Here is a 17,428-nt window from a genome sequence, read left to right on the forward strand (position 1 = left end):
GCTACAGTGTCCACCACATGCAGAGCTGGCTAAACACTGAAGCTACAGTGTCCACCACATGCAGAGCTGGCTAAACACTGAAGCTACAGTGTCCACCACATGCAGAGCTGGCTAAACACTGAAGCTACAGTGTCCACCACATGCAGAGCTGGCTAAACACTGAAGCTACAGTGTCCACCACACGCAGAGCTGGCTAAACACTGAAGCTACAGTGTCCACCACACGCAGAGCTGGCTAAACACTGAAGCTACAGTGTCCACCACACGCAGAGCTGGCTAAACACTGAAGCTACAGTGTCCACCACATGCTGAGCTGGCTAAACACTGAAGCTACAGTGTCCACCACATGCAGAGCTGGCTAAACACTGAAGCTACAGTGTCCACCACATGCTGAGCTGGCTAAACACTGAAGCTACAGTGTCCACCACATGCTGAGCTGGCTAAACACTGAAGCTATAGTGTCCACCACATGCAGAGCTGGCTAAACACTGAAGCTACAGTGTCCACCACATGCAGAGCTGGCTAAACACTGAAGCTACAGTGTCCACCACATGCTGAACTGTGTGAGAGGAGGGGGCGGAGCCAGCTCTCTGTGATGATTAGAGTTTAGACTGCAGTACTCATTTTAAACACTAGGGGGCGGAGCTACAGACTGCTCCTTTAAGATGTTTATTTATCCTTTTTTCAACATCGAGTCGTGCAGTGATTCTCCTTTTTCTCTCAAGGTCGGACGAGTTTATTTTTCAGAAAGGTTGCAACAACCAATACATAGATGTAAATAGAGTAGAATATGTGGAGGAGAAGTTCAAACCTTTTCAAAGCTAATGTATAAAAACATTCAAATCTAAAAAGTGGATGAGGAGCCATGAAGTCTCTCTCTCTCTCTCTCTCTCTCTCTCTCTCTCTCTACGTTGGCCAGATGTTACAGTGCAGATAAAGAGACTGACCGTTAGTTTGGACAGTTGAAGATATAAAGCGTTTTTAGTGTTAGCTGAGCTATAAAAACAAATCAGTGCAACTGAAGAAGACCGAGCGAGTACGTTTTTCCGGAAGCTCTTACGTCGAGCGAGACCCAGGGGAGGGGAGCACTGTGGGAAATCTGGAGTTTCCCCTCTGACTCTGTGTGTTTCCATCCGTTTTCTCAGAGTGACATCTCCTCACCCCGACAGCAGCGGACTCAGAGAGAGAGAGAGAGAGAGAGAGAGAGAGAGAGAGCGAGCGAGCGAGTCAGATGATTGGGAGGCTGGATGTGATAACAGAAGCCTGTTTTTTGGGGGGTTTGAGATGTGATTAAACCTCGTCTGATTTCGGGAATAAACTCTTGGGAGAATGAAAGCTGAGCCCCCCCCCCACCCCTTCTCCTCCTCTGACCCTCCCACCCTCTGCTGCCACTCTGCTGCTCCTGCTGCTGACGGGAGGAGAGGAGGAGGAGGAGGAGGAGGAAGAGGGATGCAGGGAGCGAGCACACCTTACCTCCCTCCCTTCCCCTCTTTTCTTTCTTTCTTCCTCCCTCTGTCTGTCTCTCCCTCTTCACTCCAGAGCCACAGCAGCACTCACCAACACACCACCTCACCTCACCACTGTCACTGGCACTCTGACACACACACACACACACACACACACACACACACACTCACACTGAGCATCATCCTCAACACAGACTGAGACGCCCTTGGACTGCTGCAGGCGAGGTGAGTGAGTAAATATTTGAAACCTCCTGTGTGTGTGTGTGTGTGTGTGTGTGTGCATATCATGCTTGAGTAAGCTGTGTTACGTGTGTGTGCTTCTCTGTGTACTTTCTGACTCAGTGTGTGTGTGTGTGTGTGTGTGTGCATGTTTGCTGTGTGTGTATGTGACTGCTTGCATGCCTGTATGAGCTTGTGTGATTTGTATCTGCTTTTTTTCCTCCTGCATGTGTACATACATGTGTGTGTGTGTGTGTGTGTGTGTGTGTGTGTGTGTGTGTGTGTGTGTGTGTGAGTGTGTGTGTGTGTGAGTTTCGCGTGTGTGCGTGTGTGTGTGTGTGTGTGTGTGTGTGTGTGTGTGTGTGTGTGTGTGTGTGTGTGTGTGTGTGTGTGTGAGTGTGTGTGTGTGTGAGTGTGTGAGTTTCGCGTGTGTGCGTGCATTTACAAGGTAAAGCAGAGCCAATTAGACTACGGTTGTGTTTTGCACCAGACCAAAACAAATCCACCAAAAAACGCTGACTCTCCTCCATGAGTGTGTGTGTGTGTGTGTGTGTGTGTGTGTGTGTGTGTGTGCCTAGAGAGGCCAGAGTCTGTCTGGAAACTTGTCAGCTGTGGGGAGGTGTGTGTATCTCAGTGTGTGTGTGTGTGTGTGTGTGTGTGTACAGTGCTACTTGTCAAACTTTGCTTTCTGCTTTTTACTGTTGCAGAAAGTTACAGGATAAAATCTCTTCTTGGCCGTCTCCTTTTCTTCCCTTTATGGTCGAAAAGCCGCCAGCGTCGAACACCTTTCAGTTCAGGAGGAGAGTCGACGGTCGAGGAATCAAATATTCGAGCTCTGATCCTGTTAAAGGGAAATCAAATCAAACACACTGAACTTTACAGACGACTCGATCGAACCAAAGACCGGCTGAGAAAAATAAAGATGTGAAATCTGACACGCAGCTTCAAGCTAAATGTCTTTCATCTTCACTATGTTGTCAGACATATATTCTCCCCGTCCTCCTGAACTCGTCCCTGCAGGCTTTAAAGCTCTGAGCTGGAGACGACAGGAGGGGGCGGAGCCATGTAAACACAGCTCTGACAACAACACAGCCAGCAGGACTCCAGCTTCTCCACCTTCTTATTGCAGAACGTGCTCGGTGTAAGAGCGAAGAGCGAGTCGATCAATACGACGTCAGGGTTGAAGTGTGAGCTTCTGTTCGCCTCGGGGGGTCTCTGAACTCCGCCGACCCCTCCTCGCTTCTTCACTCATCCTCCAAGTCTTCTGTCTCGTATCCATCATCCTCTCTCCTCATCTCCTCCTCTGTCTGCCAACCTGTCCGTCTGTTGGCTCTCATGCGAGGCATACAAGAGGGGCAATAAAAGCCTGATTCATTCCCCTCTGAGTCTCCCTCCTCTGAGCGAGCCGAGCTTCAGAGAGCAGACACAAACATGTCGCCAAATATTCAAATCTAATCAGCGAATGTGTCCCGACCATTTCCCCGTCGCTCTCTCCACTGACGTGTGCAAATCACAGCTCTGTATCTCTTGAGATGCAGTGAAAGCTGTGCAGGGAGGTTCGACCTTCTCCTGCACAAGCGTTCGCAAAAAACTCCTCAGCGTGCGTTTCTGTGCGGCTCCGTCGGACTCGTTCTGAAGGCAGACACACCGAGCTCATGTTCTTACCTATTGAAGAGATGACGGTTTGTCTTTGACCGACACGGCCTGTGAAGTTACGACGTTCTAACTGGACAACAGGAACAACACTTCACCTTATTGGGAGCTGCAGGCTAGCTTTAGCTCGGACTGTTAGCGTCTGCAGATGTGCAAAACATAAACTGTGAAGTTCAAAATCTGTTTTGTTCCTGCAAGTTTCCACTGCAGGTTAATGCTTACAGAGCAGAACGCTGCCTTCGCCCGCCGCCGCTCTGCACGCAAACCGACTCAGACTGGGACGGAAGGAACTACACATCCCACAATTCATTGCAATTCTAAGCAGACCTGCATACGATCGTTTAGCACGCTTCATTCTACATGTTTGTTTTTGTGTGTGGGTGTCGTTGTCACACACTGTAGTTTGTGTTTCATGCGTTCAAAGGGGGGCAACAGGGGGGGGGAGGGGGGGGGGGTCTTACGTTTGTCACCATTCAAACAATAATCAACTTCATGTCAGAATTCGAATCCAAGCTTCACGTTCGCTGCAGACGGCCAACACAGGCGGTTAGATTGCAAACGTTCAGTATCAGTGTGAGCTCCCGGGGGACGCACGGCTGCTGTCTGTCTGTCTGCTGAGGCTGCCAGCACTACAAAAACAAGACAGTGAGGCGAGGGGCCCCAAGGGGCCGTCATGGTAGGTAAACGGCACAAGGATGAGGGAGCGGGGGAGGAGGAGGAGGAGGGGACACTGTTTACTTTTGCCCTGCGGGTCTGCCCTGCTCGACCTGCTGGGAAACTACAGCAGGAAGAGTGTGTGTGTGTGTGTGTGTGTGTGTGTGTGTGTGTGTGTGTGTGTGTGTGTGTGTGTCCCACAGAATGTCACACAGGGCATGAGATGGGAAGATGCCGTAGTTTCAGTTTCTTCATTCGCTCCCTGACGAGCAGTTTTTGGTAGTTTTGTTCAGATGATGGTGTGCATGAGAGTCGGGGTCACTCGGACCCTCGGGGGGTCTCGGCTGGTCCTGAGACTTCAGGTGTTTCAGGGCCGGAGGAACTGTCCCTGAGCGCTGCACATCACGGGGGGAGAGAAGGACTCTGATCCCCCCCCCCCCCGGTGTTCTGAAAGAGTCGAGAGCGTCTGCAGCGGCCGCTCCGAGCGCTCAACTCGCCGGCTCTCTTTTGTCCAAATGTAAAATGTTCCTCGTGGTTCTCCTCGCTCCGTGTCTGAGCGGGAAACATCAAACATGCAGGAAGCAGCGACGGAGCCGAGCCGGCCGTACGGCAGATTGTTGTCTTTTCTTCACGTCGCACAAACGGCGCTTCAGGCGGTGAGAACGGAAGACCCAGACTGACGTGTTAGCTCGTTGGCGGTCTGACAGATGCCTAGCTTGTGGCTGTTGGATCTTGATGTGGTTTCACTTCCAGGTCAGAACGCTTCCGCCTTCGCTCTAAACCGATGAGAACAAACAGCTCGCCGTCTCCTCTTGGCGCTCTGCTCGTGAGACGCCGCGCTGCCGTACGAGCTCCCTCTGCGTGATAAACGTTTAAAGTCAGAACAGTCAGCATGTAAGGTCATATGTGTGTGTGTGTGTGTGTGTGTGTGTGTGTGTTCAGTCACGCCACTGGCCGTGTGTATACACACGTGCAGCTGTGTCTGACAGAGTCCGTCTGCTGTATGTGTGTGTGTGTGTGTGTGTGTGTGTGTGTGTGTGTGTGTGTGTGTGTGTTTGGCAGCTGGCCGGGCTCCAGCTGTGTCTGGTTGGATAATGAAGTCCAGGTGCTGCCTCGCCTGCTTTAAGACACCTGTCACCAATATTTAGTGCCAGAGAAAGCCAGACTGCAAACAGGGCGAGACGAGCTGTTTGCTTATTTTAACAAGGCAGCCTAACTGGACCTGAGGACACGGGATGTACTATGAAGCCCTTTCCTAGAAGCTCTGTCTGTCTCTGTGTGTGTGTGTGTGTGTGTGTGTGTGTGTGTGTGTGTGTGTGTGTGTGTGCAGTATATGCAGCCTGGAGCCTCCCTGGAGAGTTTTGCTGATTCAGACATCGCTGACAAGAATGTCTCCCTGAAGTTCTCAATGCATGTATCCTTCCTTCCTTCTTTCCTTTTATGTTTTGTGATTCCTCAAATCTGACTCTTAAAGGTACAGTACAGGAATTCTTGCTGCACGTGCGCGATGGGAATTTGAATCATTCAAGCTGAAAAGTATCCGTATCTTTGCACACAAGGGGAGGAGCCATGTAAACACAGCTCTGACAACAACACAGCCAGCAGGACTCCAGCTTGTCCCTCACTGGAGACAGTCAGGACTCACACACACACACACACACACATGATTGATGTGGAACATGTCGCACATCCTCGAAGCTCTCCTGCTATCTGATTAAAAATCTGCATCAAAAAACTGAGTGAGAATTTAATTAGATGTGATTTTCATCTGCAGCCGTGAAGGTCGTTATCTGAAGGTCGTTATCTGAAGGTCGTTATCTGAAGGTCGTTATCTGAAGGTCGTTATGTGCAGAGGCTGTTTCCCTCCGGTCTCATTTGTTTGTTTTTTTTTACTTCACGTTCTCAAACTGCTTCGCAAGCGTGTCTCTCGACGACGCTCGTCCCTAAGTCACCCAGCTGTCATTGGTTGGGAGGCGGGGTCAGCAGGTAAGCTAGCCAGCATGTGATAGCCACGCCATGCACGGGGGAGAACATGCAGAGGGGGGGGATTCAAACCAGCAACCTCCTCACTGAGATAACCACTGCTCTAAGAGCTTCAAACCCCTGAACAGCACGTTTCAAACTGCTGGATTTAAGGCGGAGGAGAGCGAGCGCCTTCAGAGCGCTCAGACCGATTTCTTTCCTACGACGCTGCAAACAGAACACAGGTGTGTGGTTGAGCGCTCCTGTCAGTGAAAGGCTTCATTGTGTCTTCATGCTTCATGTATACAACAACCGTGTGGTGGAAAAGGAGGGCACGCTCCTTTTCCTGTGTGTCTGCGCCTGGTCATGTGAGCCTGTACATGCACACATCTACGTTTCCTCGTCGTCTGAAGAGCCAAACAAAGACCTACCTGTGTCAAGTTATGGGAAACTTACCTTCGTCCTTCCAGCACATTGGGGCTTGTTTAAGTTGTGCACGCACCCCCTCCGCTGTCCTGCTCCCCTCTCCAACACCCGAGGCCTCTCAGCAGCCTGTCTGTGTCACCCCTCCTCACGCCAAACGCCAGCCCGCTGCAGCCTGCCAACACGTCCACATGCACAGGTTTCTTGGCGTCGGCGTATCGTCTGAGAAATGTGCTGTTCGGCTGCCACGCCGTTGTTCTCCTGCCGTTTCTCTGACGTGTTTGGAAAGCTGACAGATCTTTCTGGGTTACATCTGAAGCTGAGTTCACCTGATGTCGTAATGCAGAACATCTTTTTACGACCGGCCTCGAACTCACGAGGTTCAGCTAATGTGATCAGGGCGATACCGTTGGTCAGGGTGTGTGTGAGTACACGGGGAGATATGTGATGTGCAGACACACGTGTACGGAGGCCAGGACGGGACCATGGAGCAGCTTCACTTTAGGAGAGACAAGCTGTGTGTGTGTGTGTGTGTGTGTGTGTGTGTGTGTTGGCTCGACACACAGGTTAGTTACTGTCAACTGCACGTATGTAACAGACTGCAGAGCTTCGGGTATCCCCCCCTCCCTTGACAAAAATTTCAACAAAAAAAAAAACCCTGAGAGTTGTTGTTCTTGGAAGCGAGCGATTTCATCGGAGAGTCAGAAAGGAAATATTACGACCACAAATGTGTTCTCTTGGCGAAACAAGAATCCAACTTCAGGCCCTTCTGCAGGTTTGGAAGCCTGAAATCGGGAGCGGGGAAAAGACGAGGAATAACACCCACACGTCTCGGCAATTTGCTTTCATCCATTAAGCGCCCGGGCGTGGGATTTTGAACGCCCCAAAAACGTATTAGCGGTCGTAACATTTCCTTTAGACCTTTCAGGCTTTGCGAAAAGACTCGTCGATCCAGAATCCGGGACAGATCTGTGGACTAGACTCCCTCCATAAATCATAACTTTGGCTGCTCTATTTTTGTTTCAGAGTTTTAGAGGTGGCTGATTCCTGCCAGATGATTTTCACTAATCGCAAACTGGACTCGAGGCAGAAACGTCACAGCGTGCGTTCACGTTTTTACTTCTCGGTGATGACTTGATGCTCCTCGAAAAAAGGCAACATAAGAATCAAGGGTTGCACTTTTTTTTTTTTTTTTATGGTAACATGCACAAGAAAAAAATCCAGGACAAAGTGAAGGAAGAATAGAATGTGGTATCAAAAGCAGAGTTTTAAAATTTTAAAACTAATTAACTCAGAGCTTTCTAATTAATTAATTGAAATTAATCGCATTTTAAGTGCATCACAATGTTTGCCTTTAAAAGCAACACTTCTCAGTCTACATGGATGTTGATGAATGAATGCAGTGTTTCTTCTCAGTTTCATAAAGCTGTTGGATCTTGTTTGAAATAGTTTTTCTGCACAGCAGCTGGAAGGTTGGATCACACGCTGCTAGCTTTAGCACATTTTCTAACCCCTTATCTTCTATCACTGATAGTGATCTACAGTGCAGATCAATCAATTTAGTGAGTGAATTTATAAGTTTATCAGACGGTGAATTATTCATGTTGGTCCTGAAGACGGTCATTTGGTCGAGTTTAGGCTGCAAATGCTTCTTGTTTGTTCTTGTGGAGAAGCTAGCAATAAGCTAGCACGGTGCTAGCGCGAAGCTAGCACGGTGCTAGCGCAAGGCTAGCACGTAGCAATGACAAACTGTTCTGCGCCGTTTATGAGGCAAACTGTGATTGAATGCGTTTAAAAAAAATTAACGTGTCATTTTCTTTGAATTAATTAATCGTAGCGCGTTTAAGTCCCGCCCCTAATTTCTGTGCATTTCCTGTATGGACGGAGACAATCAAGTTGAAATGATCTTTCTTATTGTTCCAGTACTAATAGAGCGCTCTCTCTCTCTCTCTCTCTCTCTCATTAACCAGGATGAAGGTGCGCTCATTGGAACAGTGCAGGGAGACAGGCGTGGTCCTGCTGGGCTTCCTGACGCTGGCGGTGTCCGTTGGAAACCTGTCCACCAGGGGGCTGCAGGTAAGTAACACACACAGGGAACTGCTCCAACCAGCCAATCACAGGGCTGAGATACAGAGACAGACAACCAGTCACCAGTTAACCTAACAAGCATGTCTTTGGACTGTGCTGTCCAATCATCTTCTCTTCTCTCTCCCCGTCTCCCTCTCTCACTTACGCTCTCTGTCTGGTATTTCCCAGTGTCTCTCGCCCTATCTCCCAGCTGCTCTGTCTCACACCTCTACAAGGAGCTCAGTGCACATTCCACCGGTCACTCCGATGAATCTGTCCGAGTGAAGGGACGCAGCCACCGGCCTGAGTTAATGCCTCTGAGCGTCAGGAATGTGTGAAATGCTGACCGTCTTCACACGTCGGAGCGCTCTGACGCTCGCTTACTGTCACTCTGACTCACTCTGAGTCCGATCATCTGGGCAGAAGTTTAACACGGAGCACGTTTAAAGCTGTAGCTGACTGCTGCTTCTGCTGCTGATGGTAGAGGCTGCAGCAGAGTAAAGAGTCCATCAGTATGAACTCATCCATTCATACACATTCACACACTGATGGTAGAGGCTGCTGCAGAGTAAAGAGTCCATCAGTATTAACTCATCCATTCATACACATTCACACACTGATGGTAGAGGCTGCAGCAGAGTAAAGAGTCCATCAGTATGAACTCATCCATTCATACACATTCACACACTGATGGTAGAGGCTGCTGCAGAGTAAAGAGTCCATCAGTATTAACTCATCCATTCACACACATTCACACACTGATGGTAGAGGCTGCTGCAGAGTAAAGAGTCCATCAGTATGAACTCATCCATTCATACACATTCACACACTGATGGTAGAGGCTGCTGCAGAGTAAAGAGTCCATCAGTATGAACTCATCCATTCACACACATTCACACACTGATGGTAGAGGCTGCTGCAGAGTAAAGAGTCCATCAGTATTAACTCATCCATTCACACACATTCACACACTGATGGTAGAGGCTGCAGCAGAGTCCATCAGTATGAACTCATCTATTCACACACATTCACACACTGATGGTAGAGGCTGCTGCAGAGTAAAGAGTCCATCAGTATTAACTCATCCATTCACACACTGATGGTAGAGGCTGCTGCAGAGTAAAGAGTCCATCAGTATTAACTCATCCATTCATACACATTCACACACTGATGGTAGAGGCTGCTGCAGAGTAAAGAGTTTGCCAGAAGTGTCTAATCTTGCCCAAGGAAACATCATACAAGCAGCTACAGGAGTTGAACCCTCGACCTCCCTGTTGCGAGGCCACCCACTGAGCCACAGCCGCTGTTCATAACACCAACACAGATCAGGTCTTGACAGGTCTCTCTGGTCTGGGACCCCAAACAGTTGCCTGGCTTGCCTGCCTGCAGCGTCTCTGGCAGCAACAAATCATCACACTAATGTTACAAGAACTTCCTCTACCGACGTGAATTCATATTTTAAGTAGATTTCTTCAACAGCTGCAAAACGAATCTGAAAAAAGTTTGTCCATTTAAACTTCTCGTTTGATCGTCTGACAACATTGCAGAAAAAGTCACTCTGATCCTGTCAGTCAAAAACCAAAGATGTTCCAGGGACAAAATTCAATCAGGTGCATTTGCCTCAAGGAAAAATATTGCAGATGCGCTTCAGTCGGTTTTTGGAGCTGCCAGCTGAAAATATCCACTGACGCATTTTTCACTGTTTTTCACGACTGCTCGTCTTAATTGAGTCAGAGGACTTGACTTGCTGCGACGTTTCCTGGACAACACCAGAGCACGCGGCCTGAGTTCAGACAGACGATCGGGATTGTGACGGAGTGGACTTCCTGGCGTAAGCACTGGGACACATGCAACAAATGAAATGTGATCATGCTTGGAGGGGAACGTTCTGGCTGTGGCCCGTGTGAAGCGTTCTGCAGAGCCCGACCTTGTGTTGTGGTGACGGTCGTGCAGTCACAGTCTGATGGATTAATCACCCGCCGCGTGTGTGGGCCAAATGAAGCGCCACTGTGCTGACTGTAAACAAAGCCCTCTCTCTCCTCCTTCGGTCAAACGAGCACTGAAGGGGAAGACGGGATGTCAGCGGAATGATCCGATGTGTTTTCCCGTGTGTTTGTGTTTTTAGGAGGACGGCGCCGCGTCCAACAGCCTGGAGGAGGAGCTGGAGGTGACCACGTACTGGTGGGGGGAGTGGGCCAAGTGGACCGCCTGTACACGTACCTGTGGAGGGGGAGTGATGTCACAGGAGCGCCACTGCCTCAAGCAGAGGTCAGTCTCATTGATACCGTACGATTTAGGATGGAAAAGAACTTAAAAGGGAACCTCTAAGCTCGGTGTAGCTCTACACTCTCCTCGAGCTGGACAGACCCAGACAGGAAGTCACTCAAGGAAACCAGTCAACCATTTTTCTACCGCGTGATCTTGTAGTTCTCGCAGGATGTGTGTACAGCTGATCATGCCAACGACGCAAATCCGAGGCGCTGACTACGTGTGCATCGTTGGTGATTTAGTCACTTTGTTGTGTAGATGTAACTTGCACCGTCTGTGCACCCCTGGGAGTGTCGGTCTTAAAGGGAGATGAGGTAAAATGGTGCCATCTTCAGGCGGCAGGAAGCGAATGCACTGATGACCAACAAAAACCAGTTTGAAAGTCAGTGGTATCGCACTTTTCTTAATGCTTAAAGTGCATCCAGATAGCAGGCTGCACCAAAACAGCCCGATGTACGCCGACTCGACTGGAAACACATCACAGGGACGTAAATATGAGGCATGAGGACACACACTTTGCTTCAGCCCTGTACAGGATAAAAAGTGTCATGCAATCCCTAAATGCACTTTTAAATCATTAAAACAGAAATATAAGCTCATTTAAAAAAATGCATCCTGACGTCTCTCATGAGTTACAGCCTCTTTGATTCATGATTTTCTCTTCTTTCTGTTTGTTTTCTGTCCAAAGAAAGAAAGTTGCTGCTGGGAAGGACAACATGACCTGCACAGGAACTCCAAAGAAACATCATCTCTGCAACACCAAAGTGGGTCTCAGGCTGTGCCGTTAATTTCTCATCCCTTTCTTCTCCCGTCTTTTATTAAAACACACAAACCCCTCTGACAGTAAGAGGACTGAGGTTGTGGCAGACGCAGCCTCCAGGCGAGTCGGCGTGGAGACGTTTTGAAAGCGAAGCCGGAGGGCGGGGTTCAGGCTCCGTCGTGCATTCTCTGAAAACTATCCCTGCACAAATAAACGCTGAAACAGAATTTATTAGTCTAACATGCTGTAAAAACTGGGTCCTAACAAGTGTGTGAAACTAACTGTGCTGTGCGCTCTGCAGGAATGTCCCGCCACTGGGAGGAGCTTCAGAGAGGAGCAGTGCTGGTCCTTCAACTCTCAGCTTTACAGTGGGAGGAACTACCAGTGGAAACCTCTGTATCCTGGTAATGACTCTTATAAAACCCACACACAGCCGCTTCGCTAGCCCGTTAAACAGAGCAGAGGGCGCTGAGGTCAGGCCTTTGTGAGCTGCTGAGATTTAACCGTCTCTCCAGGTCAGAGATGATAGATAGTGTAGATAACGCACAAGTCTATATAGCCCCGTTTCCACCGAGCGGTCCGGCTCGGTTCGTCTTGGTACGGCACGCATTTTGTGGCATTTCCACTTTTTGGGACTCCCACTTTTTGGGACCCTTCCGTTGGGGAACCAAGAATCTCGAGCCAACGCGAAAAGGTTTGGTTGGTTTTGTTTGAGTAGCGTTTTTCTCCTTTGTCGAATTTATTAGTTAGCGGTTAGCTGTTAGCCGTTAGCGGTTAGCTGCTATCATATGACACTATTTACATAGCGGCTATAGGCATCCAGCTTACACGCCGCCTACCAAATAGGGCACGGGTGGATGTGGAAACACAAACGGGATCAGGCTTAATCGAACCAAACTGTACCGATCCGTACCGGACTGCTGTGTGGAAACAGGGCTCTACATGAACTCCAGACAATTCAAGGACCAATCAGAGAGCTGCTCTCTTCCTCTGTGATCAGACAGGGTTTGCACAGACGCACGCTTTATAAATGTCCGAGTCCATGCTGATAGGAGAATAGCTAATGTCCAGCGTTGTGTCGCTCCTCTGCAGACGACTACGTTCACATCTCCAGTAACCCCTGTGACCTCCACTGCACCACCACGGACGGCCAGCGGCAGCTGATGGTCACGGCACGAGACGGCACGTCCTGCAAGTACAGCAGCTACCGTGGCGTCTGCGTGGACGGTAAGTGCGAGGTGAGTGTCTTCTTTACTTTGTCTCCTTGATTTCTCTCCAGGCGATGCAGGATTCAGAGCATCGATCGTCTTCACTGATCTGTCATGTTTTATTTTAAATTTGAGACTTGCACCCCTCGGCACACTGAGCATGTGTTTGCACCCGTTCCTTCTTTCACTTCCTGATTTCCTGCTCAGCCAATCGGGTGTGATGGCGTTCTTTTTTCATCCAACACGTTGGACAAGTGTGGCGTCTGTCAGGGCGACGGCAGCAGCTGCAGCAGAGTCACCGGAAACTTCCGCCGCGGCGCTCTGACTCTGGGTGAGCGTCTCCGGAGAAGCTTCCAAACACGACAGAAACATCCCTCACAGAGTGTTAGCTTAGCGTTAGGTTTCTTAAAAAGCTGATTGATAAATCTTTCCTGTTGTCAAGGTTACTCGTTCATCACTCAAATCCCTGAAGGATCATGGGACATCCAGATCATTGAGAGGAAGAAGTCGGCCGACGTTCTTGGTGGGTCACAAACAAACAAACAAAGCAGTTTTTTTCAAAGATTGAATGAACAATATTTGTGGTATAATCATTTTATTTTGAAAAGCTGTGACCGACCAGGCAGGAAACTTCTTCTTCAACGGAGCCTACAAGGTGGACAGTCCTCAGAACTTCCACGCCGCAGGAACCATCTTCAAATACCGCCGGCCCATGGACGTGTACGAGACCGGCATCGAGTACATCGTCGCCAAAGGACCCATCGACCAGGCCATCAACATCCTGGTACACGTCCTCCTTCTGCCCTTGTTCCCTTTTTCACGCCGTGAAGCCCAGAACACTAAGCGTCCTCTCGTCCCTCAGGTGTGGAACCAGAACGGTCGCACGCCGTACATCACCTACGAGTACACGGTGCTCAAAGACTCCCTGCCCCCTGTCCCGCCTCCGCCCGTCTACACCGGATCTGACACCTCGGCCGGAGAGGCGTCCGTGGAAGTCGGCGGCCTGCTGGCCCCTAATGGCAGTATTTATGACCAGACGGCGCCTGAGGGCCACGTCGAGCGAGGAGGTGCGGAGGTGCAGAAAGGCCAAGAGACAAACGAGGTGTACGAGGAGACAGCGGCCATCGACTGCGACCCGGACAGAGCGGCGGCCCCAAAATTCCCAGGTCAGGAACCGTGCAACCTTTCTGCCTTCTAACTTCTCGCCATTTCTCAAAAGCACCTCCAACACTGATCCTACTCTGAGCAGCTTATTAGAATCACGCCGAGGTCATTTCGACCCTCGATCCTGCTGCACGTAGCGATCCGAATCTTCTTGTTCAGGATGCAGGAACTTTTATATCTGTCGGAAGATGATGTGAGAGTATGGAGCTCGGGAAGGTATAGCTCCGTGGTCAATCGGCATAAAAATAGGTCAGATTTAACATCCAATCTTTACACTCGATCCCACTTCTCTCTCTCTCTCTCTCTCTCTCTCCTTCCTGCGAGCTGATGGCGCCTCGGAGCGCTGCATTATTCATGCTAAAGGCGCACAAAGAGGATCAGCAAGCAGATGAAAAATTCAGACTTTCGTCGGTGTTTTCTCCTCTTAGAAAGAGCCGCAGCACAAACATGACAGTAATGGCCTTCCTGCGAGGCTCTCAGCGCGCTCAGCCCACTGTCGAGGTCATTGCACCGCCACTTTGGTGGCTGAGACGAGACGGAGCGATGCGATGCGTGAAAGGGCTCAGCGCTCGCTTTTTTTTCCCACGCAGACCGACCTCGAACCCGGAGCGGGATGAGAGAGGTTGATATGAGTTTGGATTCCTCATCTCTAAAGTGTTTCTGTGAGGAGAGTCACGGGGTCACCATCCATCCCTCCGTTAGCTTTACCTCATCTCCCGTTTGGAGTGGCAGGAGGCGGGGCGAGAGGCGGGGCTTCACCCTGGACTCTTCGCCTGTCAATCACGTTCACATCTGCGGCCCCGTTTCCACCAAGCGGTCCGGTATGGATCAGTACAGTTCGGTTCGGAAAAGCGAGCTGGTGGTGGAAACGGGGATTTGGAGTCATAGGTTCAGCGATCTTTGGTACAGTCGCTCTCTACGACACTCTTCTGCGCTCTGATTGGTTGGCGTCCTGTTCCTGAATGTTCCTCTTTGATCCATTAGATGGAAACAGCAGTCACACGGGCAGCACTGCGAAACCTGCTCCGGCTGGAGGGGCGCTGGACCCGGGACAGGACTCTCAGAACCTCATCTGGAGAGTCCTGCTGGATGGCCGAATGGGCCAGGACGAGTTGCTCATTAACATCTCGACCAATCAGCTGCTGACGGGAGGAGACAGTTTGTTTTCCTCGGAGGTGGACCTCAGCGTCCTGGAACGAGACGGCGGGTTCGGTCTGAATGATACGCTGGAGTTCACTCTGGGTCGCAAACGCAACGACAGCGGGGACGGTTCTTATCAGAACAAAACCGTGCAGAGTGCCGGGAGGAACTCCAGCCGCTCCAACAGAACCAGGTAACCCAACAGAACCAAGTAATCAAACAGAACCAGGTAATCCAACAGAACCAGGTAATCCAACAGAACCAGGTAACCCATCAGAACCAGGTAATCCAACAGAACCAGGTAATCAAACAGAACCAGGTAATCCAACAGAACCAGGTAATCCAACAGAACCAGGTAATCAAACAGAACCAGGTAACCCATCAGAACCAGGTAATCCAACAGAACCAGGTAACCCATCAGAACCAAGTAATCAAACAGAACCAGGTAATCCAACAGAACCAGGTAATCAAACAGAACCAGGTAACCCATCAGAACCAGGTAATCCAACAGAACCAGGTAATCCAACAGAACCAGGTAATCAAACAGAACCAGGTAATCAAACAGAACCAGGTACCCCAACAGAACCAAAGTAATCAAACAGAACCAGGTAATCCAACAGAACCAGGTAATCCAACAGAACCCAAGTAATCAAACAGAACCAGGTGATCCAACAGAACCCAAGTAATCAAGCAGAACCGGGTAATCAAACAGAACCAGAGTAATCAAACAGAACCGGGTAATCAAACAGAACCGGGTGTTACTCCCTCCGAGGTCTTAATCAAGGCTCAAGTCGTTCGTTTTATTTAGCCGCGTCTTCTTCACGTTACCAACGATGCCAAAACAGAACCAAATAATGAACTAATCAGAACTAATAAAATAATCAAACAGAACTTACAGTTAGTCTGAGATCCAAAAAGAAAACACATTGATTTCACATATCAGAAATAATCAAACCTCATTGGCCTCAGAAACTCCAAGGGAATAAAGTTTCTTCCACATCAAACACTTGTCGTCCCATGCTGCTTTCTTTATGTGCCACATATTAATTTGTCCCCCCAACAACGCAATCAACCGGAACTAAACATATGTTCCCCTCTCAATATACATGGGTTTGTAACCAAAATAAAAGGAACATGAACTTGAATAAATTAACCCAAAAACATAACTTTTTAATCACATTTTGTACAATATGAACTTCTATTTATGCATTTATTTATTTATCTTCACCAACTATGAACATTATGAATTATATACATGTTGCTTCTATCAGCAGCTACACCGGGTAATCAAACAGAACCAGAGTAATCAAACAGAACCAGAGTAATCAAACAGAACCGGGTAATCAAACAGAACCAGAGTAATCAAACAGAACCAGAGTAATCAAACAGAACCAGAGTAATCAAACAGAACCGGGTAATCAAACAGAACCAGAGTAATAAAACAGAACCGGGTAATCAAACAGAACCAGAGTAATCAAACAGAACCAGAGTAATCAAAAACCTCGTCACTCCTCAGAGTTTTAATTTCCACGCAGGAGTTTCTGCAGTGACGGGATGATACCGTAGGCTCCCCAGGTGCATGCTGGGTTGGAGCTGAGACAGGTGGGGGGTGGGGGGGCGGAGCCAGGGCATGGGGGGCGTGGTCACGGAGGGCGTGGTCACAGAGGGCGTGTGACAGTGCGTCTTTCTTTGTGTCTCTAAAGAGGGAATCAGAGGCTGTTCCAGAAGAACCTGAAGCAGGCTGTTCCAGAAGAACCTGAAGCTGAGTCCTGCAGACATGTACCGCTGGAAGCTGTCGTCTCAGGAGCCCTGCAGCATGACCTGCTCTATAGGTGCACACACACACACACACACACTCACACACACACACACACACACACACACACACACACACACACACGACACATCGAGTTATGTTGCCTCCTGTTGGAGAACGTTCAGTCGGGTTTTTCGTCCCTCCCGGTCCAGGAGTGTCCAAGTCCTTCGTCACCTGTATTCGTTACGACGGCATCGAGGTGCACGACATGTACTGCGACGCTCTGACCCGACCGGAGCCGGTCCACGACTTCTGTATCGGCAGAGACTGTCAACCCAGGTGCAACAATAAGACCAAGATAAAGATGTTTGACGCGTGGCGTCTCGCTCTGTGCTGCGACGTGACGACTGTCTTCCTGGTTCCAGGTGGGAGGCGAGCAGCTGGAGCGAGTGCTCCAGAACCTGCGGGGAGGGGTTCCAGTTCCGACAGGTCCGGTGCTGGAAGATGCTGTCCCCGGGGCTCGACAGCTCGGTCTACAGCGACCTCTGCACCATGAGCGACCTGGAGAGACCGGTGGAGCGGCGGCCCTGTAAGAGCCCCGCCTGCGGGCCGCAGTGGGAGGTGGCCGAGTGGACCGAGGTATGATTGTGGTCTCTGATGGATCCTCCAGAGTCACCGAGACTCCCGTG

The 17,428-nt window shown here is 49.7% G+C and overlaps 1 protein-coding gene across 1 annotated transcript; it reads left to right on the forward strand.

Moving 5' to 3' along the window:
- Positions 1-969: 969 nt before the first annotated feature.
- Positions 970-17,384, forward strand: ttc16 (tetratricopeptide repeat domain 16; the record flags this gene model as incomplete). The annotated part of the gene is made up of 14 exons (XM_079339754.1): positions 970-1,690; positions 8,347-8,452; positions 10,569-10,711; positions 11,400-11,475; positions 11,773-11,875; positions 12,564-12,709; positions 12,887-13,010; positions 13,122-13,202; positions 13,288-13,463; positions 13,542-13,845; positions 14,828-15,176; positions 16,687-16,817; positions 16,925-17,078; positions 17,165-17,384. The coding sequence occupies exons 2-14, from the start codon at positions 8,348-8,350 to the stop codon at positions 17,382-17,384; spliced, it is 2,112 nt and encodes a 703-aa protein (XP_079195880.1). The 5' UTR covers positions 970-1,690; position 8,347.
- Positions 17,385-17,428: the final 44 nt, after the last annotated feature.

The sequence above is a fragment of the Symphodus melops genome, assembly GCF_947650265.1.
Source record: "Symphodus melops genome assembly, chromosome: 1".
In the NCBI taxonomy this organism is placed as follows: Eukaryota; Metazoa; Chordata; class Actinopteri; order Labriformes; family Labridae; genus Symphodus; species Symphodus melops.